General features: G+C 40.0%; 2 protein-coding genes across 23 annotated transcripts in view; one reads left to right on the plus strand and one right to left on the minus strand.

Moving 5' to 3' along the window:
* sv2 (synaptic vesicle glycoprotein 2) overlaps positions 1-15,040 on the plus strand; it is a 42,254-nt gene that overhangs the window by 22,491 nt on the left and 4,723 nt on the right. For 2 of the 4 annotated variants that reach the window (XM_077517561.1, XM_077517559.1), the window contains one exon: positions 381-1,227. The exons of the other annotated variants lie outside the window; for them this stretch is intronic. In XM_077517561.1, the coding sequence (XP_077373687.1) occupies positions 381-542 (162 nt within the window). In that variant the 3' untranslated portion in view covers positions 543-1,227. Of the gene's footprint in view, positions 1-380; positions 1,228-15,040 lie in introns of those variants that run through there. 4 annotated transcript variants of the gene reach the window in all.
* Positions 1,493-15,040, minus strand: part of ap3b2 (adaptor related protein complex 3 subunit beta 2) — a 43,993-nt gene continuing 30,445 nt past the window's right edge. For 10 of the 19 annotated variants that reach the window (XM_077517548.1, XM_077517547.1, XM_077517546.1 and 7 more), the window contains 6 exons: positions 10,254-10,482; positions 8,785-8,869; positions 7,405-7,502; positions 6,886-6,906; positions 4,809-4,947; positions 1,493-2,609 (listed from right to left, as the gene is read on the minus strand). In XM_077517548.1, coding sequence (XP_077373674.1) covers positions 2,417-2,609; positions 4,809-4,947; positions 6,886-6,906; positions 7,405-7,502; positions 8,785-8,869; positions 10,254-10,482 — 765 coding nt within the window. In that variant the 3' untranslated portion in view covers positions 1,493-2,416. The remainder of the gene's footprint in view (positions 2,610-4,808; positions 4,948-6,885; positions 6,907-7,404; positions 7,503-8,784; positions 8,870-10,253; positions 10,483-15,040) is intronic. The other 9 variants (XM_077517552.1, XM_077517553.1, XM_077517542.1 and 6 more) reach the window with 3 other exon arrangements.

Genomic DNA, 15,040 nt, shown 5'->3' on the forward strand with positions numbered 1-15,040 from the left:
AAGACCAGGCAAGGCAAGACATCGAACAAGGACTGTGAAACAAGGACTGTGAGGACGCTTCCATGCACTGAGATGTGACACTTCGGCAACGGAGGGGAGAATGCAGGTGGCTTTTATGTCCGGGTTGATTGGGAGCAGGTGGAAACAATCATGGGCGTGGACCGGTGATTACTGTGCAGGAGGAAGGGCAAGTGACCTGAGGTGAGAGGGTGGTTAATGACTTCAAAATAAAACAGGAACCTGACTGTGAAATAAAAGCATGACCCGCCACTCTGGTGGCGGCGTGACAATTTCCATTTAAAAAAAAAAAAAAGTGAACTGAGATGAAGTCTTTGAACGTAAAAACAAGCTTCTTTGCTGTTTCTCCCGCGCGCGCGCAGCTCGTCGGCGCTGGGCTTCTTCACGGGGGCGGGCCGAGTGGCGGCCATCATGGGGAACGTGGTCTTTGGCAACATGGTGGACTCGGACTGCGCCGTGCCCATCCTGCTGGTGTCGGCCATGCTGCTGACCGGCGCCGTCTCCGCGCTCTTCCTTCCGCGTAGCAAACAGATGGAGCTTACCTGAACTTTGTATATATTTGATTACAGTGACTATAAAAAGTCTACACACCCCTGTTCAAATACGTTTGAAAGTTTTTGGGATACTAAAAAAAAAATAATAATTGAGATCTTGATGAATCATTTCAACATCTTTACCATTAACGTGATCAATAAGCTGTAGAAATTTAGCAGATATTTTTCCATCCATTGGTAACCTTAACACAGCTGCCAACAAAGGTGTTTACAAATTGATACTGTCCATGTACAAACGTGCCCGGAAAATAGCAACGGCCACACGAAATATTGACAGCTTGTAGCGCGACAGTTTCACTTACGGGTGTGCTCACTTTTGTTGCCGGCCGTTTGGAAATTTATGGCTGTGTCCAGAGTTAAACTGTTCTGGTGCAGCAAAGTGGCATTTCTTCAACGTTGGACAATATAATCAAATATTTGGAAAAATGTGAAGTGTGTACAGTACTGTACCTTTGTGAGATACCTTACATACTGTATATATATTTGTACAATCAAAAACCAAAGAAAACCCTGAAAAAAATGACAACACTTTTTATTCATATTTTTTAAATCATATTTTGTATGTGCTCTGTTTATATTCTTTCAATGCACATTGGTAATTTTTTTTTTCCTGCATTGTTTTGTCATATTTGTCTGAAATAAACTTCAAACAGAACACATAGCAGTTGTAACTGAAAGTATGAATGAATGAAATACATGTATTTAAAATTATAATTTCTTAAAAATAAAAATAAAAACTGACATGAATTTAAGCCAATTTTTTTTTTTTTTTTTTTTTTTGGGGGGGGGCATTTTTGCTTAATTCTTACAGTATACAATACTTTGTTTGGATGTTTATAAATATAACTATTTCACTTAGTTTCACTGACGTTTGAGTTATGAACTTCAATAACTGCTGGAGAAATAATTTGAAGCCATAATTGTGGGGGGAAAAGTGACATGTTCAGTTTTATTACACATTAAGGCCCAAAGGGAGAACAACAAATAAATATACAGTAAAATCTTCAATGTTTAAAGAAAAAAAAAAAAAAAGTAAAAATGACAAGATGAGCTGCTTGAATTCTACATATATAACACACATACTGTACATACCGGCAAGTAGCAATGTAGCATACACAGAAACATTTCAAATGTTTATTGTCAGTATTGTCGCCGCTTCAACGGCAACAGAACGATTGAAACCGTCATGCCACATTCAAACGAAAAAAATAAATAAATAAATTCTATGAGCTAAAAAAAATAAAAAAAATGTATTAAAATGTTAGATTAAAAATACATTTCATATGGAATTTAGTAGAAATCATAAAAAAAAAAAATCCGCTAAAATACTACATAACATTAACAAAAAAAAAGCCAAAAAAACAAAAACTCGTTCTTTAATTTGGTCGAAATAATTTTAAATAAAAAATAATAATAATAAAATATAAAAAATACAACTAATATTAATAACATTTAATAACCACTGTTGTTGGAATCTGGAATTTGGTCAAAACTGTGAAAGAAAAATATTAACTGTATTACTAAAAAAACATTTTATAGCAAGAAAAAAAAAAAAAAGGTCCCTTGACTGTTGTTCAATTTGGAATTTGGTAAATAAATACATCAATAAATAAATAAATACATAAATAAATAATAATATAATATAACATAGGCGTGAAAAAAATAATTGTGTAGGCATGGGTGCAAAAAAAAAAAAAAATGCTATCCTTTTGTTCCCTTAAGCAGATGCGGCGTGTGGGCTCATTACTTTTTTTTTTTTTTTTTTTTGCGATTGTTACAACGACGAGACGTTTGCGAAGGGAAACATTCCGGGAGTGGGCGGGGCGGGTCGTCAACTGCGTCCGTCACTGCGTGAGCGCCAGCAGCACGTCCTTGACCAGCATGGTGCCGATCACCATCTTGTCGCAGTTGAGCGTCAGCCGGGCGGCGCCGTCCTCCTCGGTCGCCACGGTGACCAGCACCAGGCTGCCGCCGCTCACCGTCCTGCCGGCGAACCTGTGCGCGGGAAGCCCAAGAGCGGCAAGACCAAGTGCGGGACTTTCAAGTCAAAAGCGGAACAGGAGTGAAACGCCGAGAGGTGGCGGAGTGAAGCAGATGTGCGGCGTTAACTCGTGGAGCATTCACAAGTAAGAACGTCATAAAAATAAACCAAAAATACCGATTATTGGTCGTCAACGAAGCCGATAATTGACATCACGTTAAACATCAGTGGTTGCTGTCCTACGGCTTCAAAATGTGATTATTGTTTCAATTTTATAACCTAAACCGAATAAAAAATTCCCATTACTCTTCACCTTAATCGGATACTTCAAAGTTGGGAGACCAGAGGAAAGGTCAAAGGAAAGAAAGATGAATCAAAGTGAAATCCAGCACCAACTAAACGCCACCAGAATCTTACTCCAACCCCAGAAACCTCTAAATTCCAATAGATTCGGGGAGCTCAAGAGACCAGAGGAAAAACTAAAGAGAGGAAGGAGGGAAGGATAGATGAAGCAGCGTGAGATCCACACCACCACACCAGCCTCCACTGATTCAGCGAGCGGTGGGAGAGAGAAGCGAATTCTGTTTTTTTTTAATCGTAATTAATTGCATGACTTCAATAGTTAACTCACAATTAATTGCACATTTTATTTTTATAAATGTACAATAAAATGTGTTTTCTAAGCTTCATAGTCTCGTTCACATAAAAGTGGGAAAAAAATGTTAAACCAATAAAAATATTGCTGCATCCTTTAGTCATTGATACGGTCATTTCATCATAATTCATAAAATTGAGTTAAAATTAAAAATATGTACTGCACTGTAAAAAACAAGTGTAATATTAATTTGTGTTGAGGTCATTTTTTTGCCACTAGATGGCATCATTGCATTTGTAAGATGTTAGTGACAGCTCAGTGCATTTTTCTTTTCATATTATGAGCGATCTCATCTTTAACATGAAGTAACTTTTTTTTAAAATTGTAAAATACATCTTGACCTCCGTCGACGCAAATATGCATTATTATTGTGGGAATGCTTCAGCATATGTTATCATCGGATTCCACATTACTTACAGTACTTGCACAATTTAACGTTTAATATCAACTTTTCCCTATTCATTTTCAATCGGTTGAACTTTCCACACCCACTTCCATACATATAACTTATTATCATTATCGGATTTTCTGATGCTGCTCGGTGGCACAATTGGTAAAGTGAATTGTCCGTTAACCCGGACGTTATAATTTCATAACTTATCTCTCAATTTACTTCGTAAGCATTCACATGCATTCAAAATCTTAGCATTCAGCTTTCAGCATTCCCGCGCAATTTCTCCAGAAATTGCGCTTAGTCGAGTTCAATTCATTACTGTAATCGCACATTAACTCATTCACTCCCAAAAACGTATACGTTTTTTAGGTTTTTGTTTGCTAGAGTTTTTGTATGAAGGCTTTGATGCAGTTTCTGACCTGAAGTGGAAGCTTAAAGCGATAGTAGTTATTAAAAAAAAAAAAAAAAAAAAAAGTGTGCTTCATCTGTTTCATGAATGAAACGTTTTTTTGTAATAACTACTAGGGGTGTTAAAAAAAAATCGATTCGGCGATATATCGCGATACTACATCGCGCGATTCTTGAATCGATTGAATAATCCGCAGAATCAATTTTTTATTTTTATTTTATTTATTTATTTTTTTTTTAATTTATTTTTTTTTAGGATTCACACCTTGAGCATGGAAGAATGTTATATGAACGGCACATTAAGCCTTAATATTTTATTTTAATGCTGTTCAAACATGAAACAGATTACAACCTCTATAAGACTGAAATTTCAGATAAATAAATAATAAATTTTCATATAAATCTTACACTCTACAAGCTTACTGATTAGTATTTTCTAAATATGAATGAAAAAAAATCGCAACAATCGACTTATAAATTCGTATCGGGATTAATCGGTATCGAATCGTGACCATTCGTATCGGGATTAATCGGTATCGAATCGAATCGTGACCTGTGAATCGTGATACGAATCGAATCGTCAGGTACTAGGCAATTCACACCCCTAATAACTACCATCGCTTTAAGCTTCCACTTCAGGTCAGAAACTGCATCAAAGCCTTCATACAAAAACTCTAGCAAACAAAAACCTATAAAACGTATAAATACGTCTTTGGGAGTGAATGAGTTAAAAAAAAAATCCAAAAATTTGCGACGTTCAAGAAATTTGAAATGAACTCATTTTGCTTTCTCCCTCACCTGCACTCCTTGTCGGATCCGCACGGCACTCTGCCGAGGTTGGCGGCGGCCGTCACCCGCTGGACGACGGCGTGCTCGTTGCGGCACTTTGCGTCCAGCGTCAGCTTCTCCGTGATCTCGTTCATGCCCATCAGCTGACCTGGTCGGGGGCGCAACAACGTTGGTTTCATACGCAAAGATAACAATCGTTTGGAGATATTTCTGGTGGCAAAAAAAGCGAAAGAAAAAAAAAGAAAGAAAAGTTTTTGTCTGTGTTTTCAATTCAAATCTCAGTATGGAGAAGTATGGAGGACCAAAACTGCCAAAATTCAAAATAAACAAAATGACTAAATAAATAAATAAATGACTAAAAGTGAAAATAAAATTGAATATAAAAAAAATATAATTCGAAAATTATATTTAAAAAAAAAGTATAAATGGAAATAAAATATATATATATATAAAATAATTACTTTTGTATTTAATTTTTGAATTATATTTTTTTAGATCAGTTTTTATTTTCACTTTTAGACATTTATTTATTTAGTCATTTATTTATTTTAAATTTTGGCAGTTTTGGGCCGTAAAAATATAAAAATAAACAAAAACTAAAAATTGAAACTAAAAATTGATATAAAAAAATTCAACATAAACAAATGACTAAATAAATAAATGGCTAAAAGTCAAAATAAAAATGGCTATAAAAAAAATATCATTCGAAAATTATATAAAAAAAAGTATAAATGGAAATAAATATATATATATATATATATATATATATATATATATATATATATATATATATATATATATATATATATAAAATAATTACTTTTGTATTTAATTTTTGAATTATATTTTTTTAGATCAGTTTTTATTTTCACTTTTAGACATTTATTTATTTAGTCATTTATTTATTTTAAATTTTGGCAGTTTTGGGCCGTAAAAATATAAAAATAAACAAAAACTAAAAATTGAAACTAAAAATTGATATAAAAAATTCAACATAAACAAATGACTAAATAAATAAATGACTAAAAGTCAAAATAAAAATGGCTATAAAAAAAATATCATTCGAAAATTATATAAAAAAAAGTATAAATGGAAAAAAAAAAAAAAATATATATATATATATATATATATATATATAAAATAATTACTTTTGTATTTAATTTTTGAATTATATTTTTTAGATCAGTTTTTATTTTCACTTTTAGACATTTATTTATTTAGTCATTTATTTATTTTAAATTTTGGCAGTTTTGGGCCGTAAAAATATAAAAATAAACAAGAACTAAAAATTGAAACTAAAAATTGATATAAAAAAATTCAACATAAACAAATGACTAAATAAATAAATAAATAAATGACTAAAAGTCAAAATAAAAATGGCTATAAAAAAATATCATTCGAAAATTATATAAAAAAAATAAATGGAAATAAAAAGAGAAAAAATATATATAAAAAAATGTGTATGTATATATATATCTTTTTATTTCCATTGTTAATTATTTTTTTGAATATAATTTTCGAATTATATTTTTTTATAGCCATTTTTATTTTGACTTTTAGTCATTTATTTATTTATTTATTTGTTTATGTTGAATTTTGGCAGGTTTGGTCCTCTGACGTCGATTGTTTACAAACATTACAAAAAAAAAAAAGCTCTTTCCAATCTAATAAGCAGACAAAAGGTGGAGGTTGAGTGAGGACACAGGAAGTGGCTGATGTCATTTCCTTTCTAGTTGGTGCTGGGTGCGGCTAGGTGAGGGTCCCGTGATGAGCACCCCCCCCCCCCCCAAGTGTTTGCTTCAGCCCCACATCGGAAGAAGAATTGGGCCGGGCCATCGTAGTCGGTAAGGAAGGAAGGAACCTTCCGGACTTTTCAAGCGTGTCATTAAACGCAACATCCAGCGGAAGATCCATAAGCAACATATCAATAACCGAGCCGCCGCAACTTGCTGCTGATGAGGGGCTGAATTTGCGCAATCGGAACAGTGAAAGGGTGTGTGGTCTCGGGGGTGGTGAGGTGGGGATTTTACGGGGGGGGGGTTCGGGTTGGGGGTGCAGCAAGTGCAGTACATGGAAGGCGACTCACCTAGACGCAGTGAGAGCGTCACTTTTGGGAACGGCACAGAATCGAGCAGCATGTTCATCAACATGTTAGTCACCGTCGGGACATTAAAAGGACACTCGGCCACAATAACGAACGAGGTGCTCATCACATTTCGCTTACGAGATTACTTATATCACAAGCAACATCCACAAATACCGACACAAGACTTGAGATGGTGATTTTAATACAGTGGAGCATCTCAATGAAATGCAATATCAGGGTTTTTCCTGTGTAGACATGGGTGCAACAAAAAAAAATTAAAAAAAATGTAGACGTGAGTTGCTAACCTTTCGTTCCTGTAAGTTGTAATTTACTGAGATGTTCCAAAGTGGAAGATAGACTGCTCCATGTTGTTGTAATTTTCCATCAAAATAGTGCCAAGGTAATGAAATTGTCAAATTGTGGCACTTTCGGGACGTTCAACTTGAGAGGTTCTACCGTATACCTCCTCTTGGTCATTTTCTGCCAACAACAACGATGTCATTATCGCCGTCCACTCACCTTGCTCCTTTTTAAACTCGTTCTCGGTCATGAAAACGGGTTTCATCAGCTCTCCCACCGGCGGCTGGATGGACACGAAGAACTTCCTGCTGTGAGTGCTGGAAAAGAAAACAAGACTTTCATCTCAAATCAGTTTTGCCCGTTGGAATGAATGGAAATGTTGTTAACTCATTGACTGGCAGCCATTTTCACTGAAGCAACTCCCGGCTGTTTTACTGGATTTTGACTGATTTTGCGAGGCCCACAAAATATTGTGTTCTATTGCTATATAAACATGGAAGCTACCAAAAGAAAGATTAAAGTCTCTTCTTTCATCAGGAAAAAAAAGTATATTTCCATCTGTTTCCGTTTTGCAGCTGTTAGCATTAGAATATAGCAAAGTTTCATCATTATTCACAAATCTGTTTAGAATTGTGGGGAAACAGCTTTTTTTTCAACATGGCCCTGGTTGATCTCTTATACTCGCCTGCCACCTGCTGGCTGTTTTTGTAATTACTACCATTGCTTCACCCGTTCTCTGCTGTTGAGAGGCTGCATCAAAGCTTTCTGTATGCTCTAGCATAACGCAATAACATTAAAAAAAAACGTATAAATATGTCTTTGGGACACTTAAAACATTTAAAATAGAACATATTTATACGTTTTTGGGAGCAAATGAGTTAAGCCGTTACAGACTCAGTGAAACAACATTTTTTGTAGCATTGTTTATTAAGAAAAATAGTATGTAAAGAATTGTACAATATATACATTTTTTTTTTTACCATAAATGCTACATTTCCTTAGCCTAATAGAATAATTGCCCAAGTAATTTAAAAAAATAAAATACATTTAAAATAATTTATGAAATGTGAAATGTGTGGGGGTTTATTATTTGTGTTTGTGAATTGGTTTTATTTATTTATTTTTTCTTATTTTCAGAAAATGTTCAAAGGTGACTTGGTCGACTATGCTATTGAGCTAACGATGGGCTAAAGTTAATTTTCTTTTTTTCTTTTTAACCACACTTTCTCACTTTCAGCAGCTTCTCCATCTTTCCAAAATGACTTTGATGCCCTTGCTTTGGTCGACTCCTGCTTTTTCTGTTGTATTTCATATCGCACAAGTGCTAAGCTCCTACTGCTCCACGAAGACAACTACACGCAGACATTGCTCATGTTTTTCTTGGAGATTTTAATTCAATAAAACGCAGAGTTGAAAAGAGTTTTGTCATTGGCGATGTGGCATGACTCCTTCTTGTGATTGGCTCTGAGTCAGCACATTTACAGTTGATGATTTTTGTTTCTGGCATTTGAAAAAAGTACAATTGCCTGTGCTGGTTTTCAACTGCCTTTCAGACATGGTCTTTAAAGGCAAAAAAATAAATAAATAAATCAGTCTTACCACAACTGGAAGTTTGCCGCTTGTGTGGAGTCGCAGAAGTCGATGCCCATCACAGCGGTGGCCGTCTCACCCGCAGGCAAAAGCTCTGCGGAAAGGAAGCAGGAAAACAAATTAGACAGCAACGTCGGGAAGTAACATGATGCATTTACTCTTGCTACATTTATTTGTTTAATGCCACATACTGGTCAGTGGCAAAAAAAAAAAAGAATGTCCAGGGAAAGTGAAATATTTCAAGCCTTTATTTGTTCAGTAAGTAATTAGTTGGTTGACTACTTTGACTTGAGTCATACAGTATTTTTCTAAAGTAACAGTGCTGTTACTTGAGTACAATTTTCGGCTACTTACTCTTGTGCTTTCAAAAGTGATAGTCCGTTATATTTTTTTTCAAGGCAGATACCGATACCGATTATTTAGTAGGGATGTAACGATATCCAAACATCACGATACGATATTATCATGATATTGTGGGGAAGTTGGAGATATTTTAAAAAGGTCACAATATTATGAAAAAAAAATGCAATGCATATAAACCACCTACAATAACAATCATAATATTGAGGCGCTTACTTGTTAATGCACGCACACATTGACTTCCTCCACATATTGACTCGGTTCACAGGCATATTGCGTTCCCCTTCAAAACATCCCTAATGAAAATTAAATTGCACTAAAAAAAAAACTAGCCACCAGAGGGTACTAGAATTGCACAAATGGAAGTCAACCTGACTTTTTAAACTGATGTGTTCCTTTTAAATATTGTGAACATGACGATGACGAATATTGTGGCAGATTTAATATCACGATATTGCCATTATTGTTACATCCCCAATTATTAGTAGTCAAGGAGGCCGATAGCCGATATTTCAAGCCGATATTCATTTGCAGTCAAAGAGAAAATATTAGCGTAAAAAAAAAAAAAAACTTTTAATTTGAAACATATACAGAATTGAGATCTTTGTTTAAAAATGCTAACAAAAAATTGCAGGGAGCTTCGAGGGTCATCAGCATGTGTTAAGCTAAATATTATATATAGATTTCCCTACAATTTTCGACTGTAATTAAAGTTTTCAAAAATTTCAACATCATTTCTTAATTGTAACTTTTTTTGTCATTCTAAAAAATAAAGTGTAGGGAGTTCCCAGTGTCAGCTTTTTTTTTTTTTTTTTTTCATAAAGTAAAAATGTAAATCACACTAAGCAACAAATGCATGTGAATGTAGCTAATTTGGGGTTTTCATCAGGTTTCAAAATATCTTCGCAGACAGTGACAAATGATCAAATATGTTCAAAATGTCTTTGCGCCAAATAATAATCTGTGAACAGCTTACAAAGCCTCATAAAAAAAAAAAAAAACTAAATTTGCAAGCCCACTAAGTGAGATACCAGCTTTATCGGCCTTCAGTTTCGCAAAAAGGCCGATGATTTGCCCCTGGCCGATAATCGGCCTATCCGTCCGTCGCCTCCACTCACCGATCTCCGGGAACTCTTTGACCCTCATGCCAGACTGCAGCTTGACGTCCTCCATGTGCAGGTTCTTGGCGTCTGTGGCGGCGCTGTTGGCGAAGTGCATCTGCACCGCCACCATGTTGGCGTCGGGGCCGAACGGCTGGCGGCCGAAGCAGCACTCCACCGACAGGCCCTCGCCCGTGATGCGGTGCAGCAGCTCGTAGCTCTTCTGCGCGCCCGTCGGCGAGACGGCCTGTCGGCAAGAGGTGAACGAACGCGCGTCGGCCGAAAGCGGACTTAGTCGAATCAACAAAAACAACAAAAACACTGAGTGGATATGTCAGAACAGCACACACGCGTGTCAAGGACCCTGGCTTGAAATTGAAGAGGAAGTTGGCCATTTTGGTTTTAAAGGAGCCATTTTGGGTGAATTCCCAATAAATTGACAAACTCCTACTTGGGAATAGGGATGTAACGATATCCAAACATCACAATACGATATTATCACAATATGAAAAGCCATGATACAATAATTATCACGACATTGTGGGGAAGTTGGTGATATTAAAAAGGTCACAATATTGTAAAAATGAACTCATACTAAAAAAAAAAAACACACACACATTGCACTGTGTGATGTAACGATATCCAAACATCATGATACGATATCACAATATGGAAGCAACGATACAATAATTATCACGATATTGTGGGGAAGTCGGTGATATTAAAAAAGGTCACAATATTATAAAAATGAACACACTAAAAAAAACAAAAAAGAAAAACATTGTGCTGTGGGATGTAACGATATCTAAACATCACGATACGATATTATCACAATATGAAAGCCACGATACAATAATTATCATGATATTGTGGGGAAGTTGGTGATATTAAAAAGGTGACAATATTGTAAAAATTAACTCATACTAAAAATAAAATTGTGCTGTGAGCTGTAACGATATCCAAACATCACTATACGATATCACAATATGAAAGCAACGATACAATAATTATCACGATATTGTGGGGAAGTTGGTGAAATTAAAAAAGGTCACAATATTGTAAAAATGAACTAATTCAAAAAAAAAACAAAAAAAACAAAAAACACACACACATTGTGCTTTTGTACATAACAGTAATGCATATAAACTGACAAGGCGGGGTCAAGTAGGACTCAGACGCAGGCGTAAGGTAGGCCACCAAGGCAGCAGGTTTATTTCCGGCCAACAGTGGTCTCCTCTCAAACTGAGAGGAGAACAGGGAGGGGAAAAAGTGGAGAACAAAAAGCGCTCCACTAGGGAGGAAAAAACAGGCAAAAGGTACTGGGGACAACAGAAAGCGCTCCGCTAGGGAGGAAAAAGGGCACAAGGCAAAAGGGGTAACTAAAGGCGCTCCAAAAGGGAGGAAAAGGCACAAAAACAAGGCAACAACGCTAGGCAACATGAACGGGGACATAAGGACTGTGGACGCTTCCATGCACTGACGGTGACACTTCGGCAACGGAGGGGAGAATGCAGGTGGCTTTTATTGTGTGGGTTGATTGGTGGCAGGTGGTGATAATCATGGGCGGGGACCGGTAATGAGTGAGCGGCAGGAAGGGCAAGTGACCTGGGGTGAGAGGAGAGTTTAGGATTTCAGAGTAAAACGGGAAACCGAGACACAAAAATAAAAGCATGAGCCGCCACGCCTGGTGGCGGCGTGACAGTACCCCCCCCTCAACGGCCGGCTCTTGACGGCCCAGGAATGTCAGGGTGATCTTCATAAAATTCATCAATTAAAGAGGGATCAACGATGAACCGGGAGGGGACCCATTGCCTTTCCTCCGGGCCGTATCCCTCCCAGTCCACCAGGTATTGTCTTCCGCGGCCCCGATTACGAACATCCAAAAGTTTCCTAACCTTGTAAACGGGGCCGCCTTCAATCATCTCCGGGGGGGGCGGGTCGGGTTCGGAGGGCACCAGTGTGCTTTCATGAACAGGCTTGACTTGGCTGACATGGAATGTAGGATGAACTCTGAGGGATCGTGGCAGACGGAGTCGAACGGCGGCAGGTCCTATGGACTTGGTTACTGGAAAAGGCCCCACAAAGCGCGGGGCCAACTTTGGACATGGTACCTTGAGCCTGAGGTGTTTGGCTGATAGCCAAACTCGCTGGCCTGGGCGGTATTCTGGTGCCGGTCTCCTCTTCCGGTCGGCGGCCCTCTTCACCCGGTCTCCCTGGCGTTGAAGCGCCGTCCGGGCCGCCGACCAGACCTTGTGGCACCGACGGATCATGGCCTTGACCGAGGGGACCGTTGCCTCCTCTTCCAGTTCGGCGAAGAATGGCGGATCGTAGCCGTGGACGCATTTAAAAGGGGTGAGACCTGTGGCAGATGTGGGCAAAGAGTTGTGCGCGAGCTCGACCCATACTAGATACTTGCTCCAGGTTGTCGGGTTCTGGGAGACGAGGCATCGGAGACCGGTTTCGAGCTGCTGGTTCAGCCGTTCTGCCTGCCCATTGGCCTCAGGATGGTACCCAGAAGTCAGGTTAGCTTTGGCACCTAGGGCTTTACAAAATTGAGTCCAAAAACGGGAGACGAACTGTGGTCCACGGTCGGAAACGATGTGTAAGGGGAAACCATAAAACCTGAATATGTGGTGGATCATGATGTCGGCTGTGGTCTTGGCGGATGGGAGCTTGGTTAATGGGATGAAACGAACCATCTTAGAGAATCTGTCGACGACTGTGAGGATTGTGGTTTTACCATGGGATGGTGGTAGTCCGGTCACAAAATCCACTGAAATTTCCGCCCATGGTCTGGATGGGATTGGTAGTGGCTGGAGTAGACCCATCCGGGACTGGTTTGACGTCTTGTTGCGGGCACAGGTAGGACAGGCAGCTACGTAGTCCTTGATTGTGGTCTCCATTGCCGGCCACCAGAATCTCCGGGCGACAGCATACATGGTCCTGCGGACTCCAGGATGGCAAAATAATCGTGAAGTATGGGCCCAGTGTATTACCTGGGCCCTCAGTTCCTCAGGCACAAAGAGTCGGCGTGGTGGGCATGACGTGGGGGGAGTGACGTTCCGTAGTGCCTCTTTGACGTCGTCCTCAATTTGCCACCTCATGGCCCCGACTATGCAGTCCCGGGGCAGAATGGTCTCAGGCTCGGCTTCCAGTGGTTCGGACTCGTGAATTCTTGACAAAGCGTCAGCCTTGACGTTCTTACTGCCGGGTCTGTAGGTCAGAGAGAAAACGAAGCGGTTAAAAAACAAAGACCATCTGGCCTGTCGAGGGTTGAGTCTTTTGGCCTGGCGTAGGTATTCCAGATTTCGGTGGTCGGTCCAGATCACGAAGGGGAGTTCGGCGCCTTCCAACCAGTGTCTCCACTCTTCGAGAGCCACCTTTACAGCTAGGAGCTCCCGATCACCGACTGAGTAGTTGCGTTCTGCTTTAGATAATTTTCGTGAGAGGAAGGCGCAGGGATGTGTCTTGCCGTCCTCCTGACAACGCTGAGACAGTACTGCCCCAATTCCAATACTCGAGGCGTCCACCTCCACCACGAACTGGCGTTTGGGGTCAGGGACTCTGAGGATTGGCGCATTGGTGAAGCGAGCCTTTAAGTCCTTGAATGCTCTTTCTGCTTCCGTGTTCCACCTAAATCGAACCTGTGGGGAGGTCAAGGCGTGCAGAGGGGCGGCAATGGTGCTGAAGTTTCTGATAAATCGCCGGTAGAAGTTGGCGAATCCGAGGAATTGTTGCACCTTCTTTCGTGAGTCCGGCGTGGGCCAATCTCTCACGGCGCTGACCTTGTCCGCTTCCATCTCCACTTTTCCGGGTGACACGACGAATCCCAAGAAGGAGATGGTGTTGACGTGGAACAGGCTCTTTTCTGCTTTCACGTAAAGCCGGTGATCCAGCAGGCGTTGCAAGACTCGGTTCACGTGGTTTCGATGGTTTGCTTGGTCAGGAGAGTAGATCAGGATATCATCCAGGTAGACGTACACGAAGTGGTCGATGAAATCTTTGAGTACTTCGTTTATCATGGCCTGGAAGACGGCGGGAGCATTCGTGAGGCCAAATGGCATGACCAGGTATTCATAATGTCCCCGAGGAGTGTTGAAGCCTGTCTTCCATTCGTCTCCCTCACGGATCCGAATGAGGTGATAGGCGTTCCGCAGATCGAGCTTCGTGAAGGTCTTGGCTTGTTGCAGCTGATCGAACACAGAGGACATCAAGGGCAATGGGTACCGGTTCTTGACAGTGATGTCGTTCAAAGGACTGTAATCAATGCAGGGGCGTAGGGATCCATCCTTTTTACTCACAAAGAAAAAGCCTGCTCCTGCAGGCGAGGAAGACGGTCGGATGAGGCCGGCTTTCAAGGAGTCATCAATGTAGTTGTTCATGGCCTGGCGTTCGGGTCCTGAGACTGAGTACAGTCTCCCCTTGGGAATGGTTGAACCGGGAATCAGATCGATCGGGCAGTCATATGGGCGGTGTGGAGGGAGAGTCATGGCTTTGGTCTTGCTGAAGACCTCCCGCAGATGGTGGTAGCAGGAGGGAACAGTGTGCAAGTTCGGGTACTCTTCTTGAGCCGGTGGGACGAGAGTCACCTGGTGAACCTGGGCTGTGGAGTTTCGGAGTGCGGGTTGTTCCGACCCGTGAGAGCTGCAGTCCTTTCCCCACTCCAGAACAACTCCAGTGTTCCAGTCGATTCTGGGGCTATGTATACACAGCCAAGGGTGTCCCAGCACCAAAGTGGGGGAAGCAGCGTGGAAAACGTGGAAACGGAGAGTCTCGAAGTGAGGTCCGACTCGGACTTCCAGAGG

Source organism: Festucalex cinctus, chromosome 3, assembly GCF_051991245.1.
Source record: "Festucalex cinctus isolate MCC-2025b chromosome 3, RoL_Fcin_1.0, whole genome shotgun sequence".
Classification (NCBI taxonomy): Eukaryota; Metazoa; Chordata; class Actinopteri; order Syngnathiformes; family Syngnathidae; genus Festucalex; species Festucalex cinctus.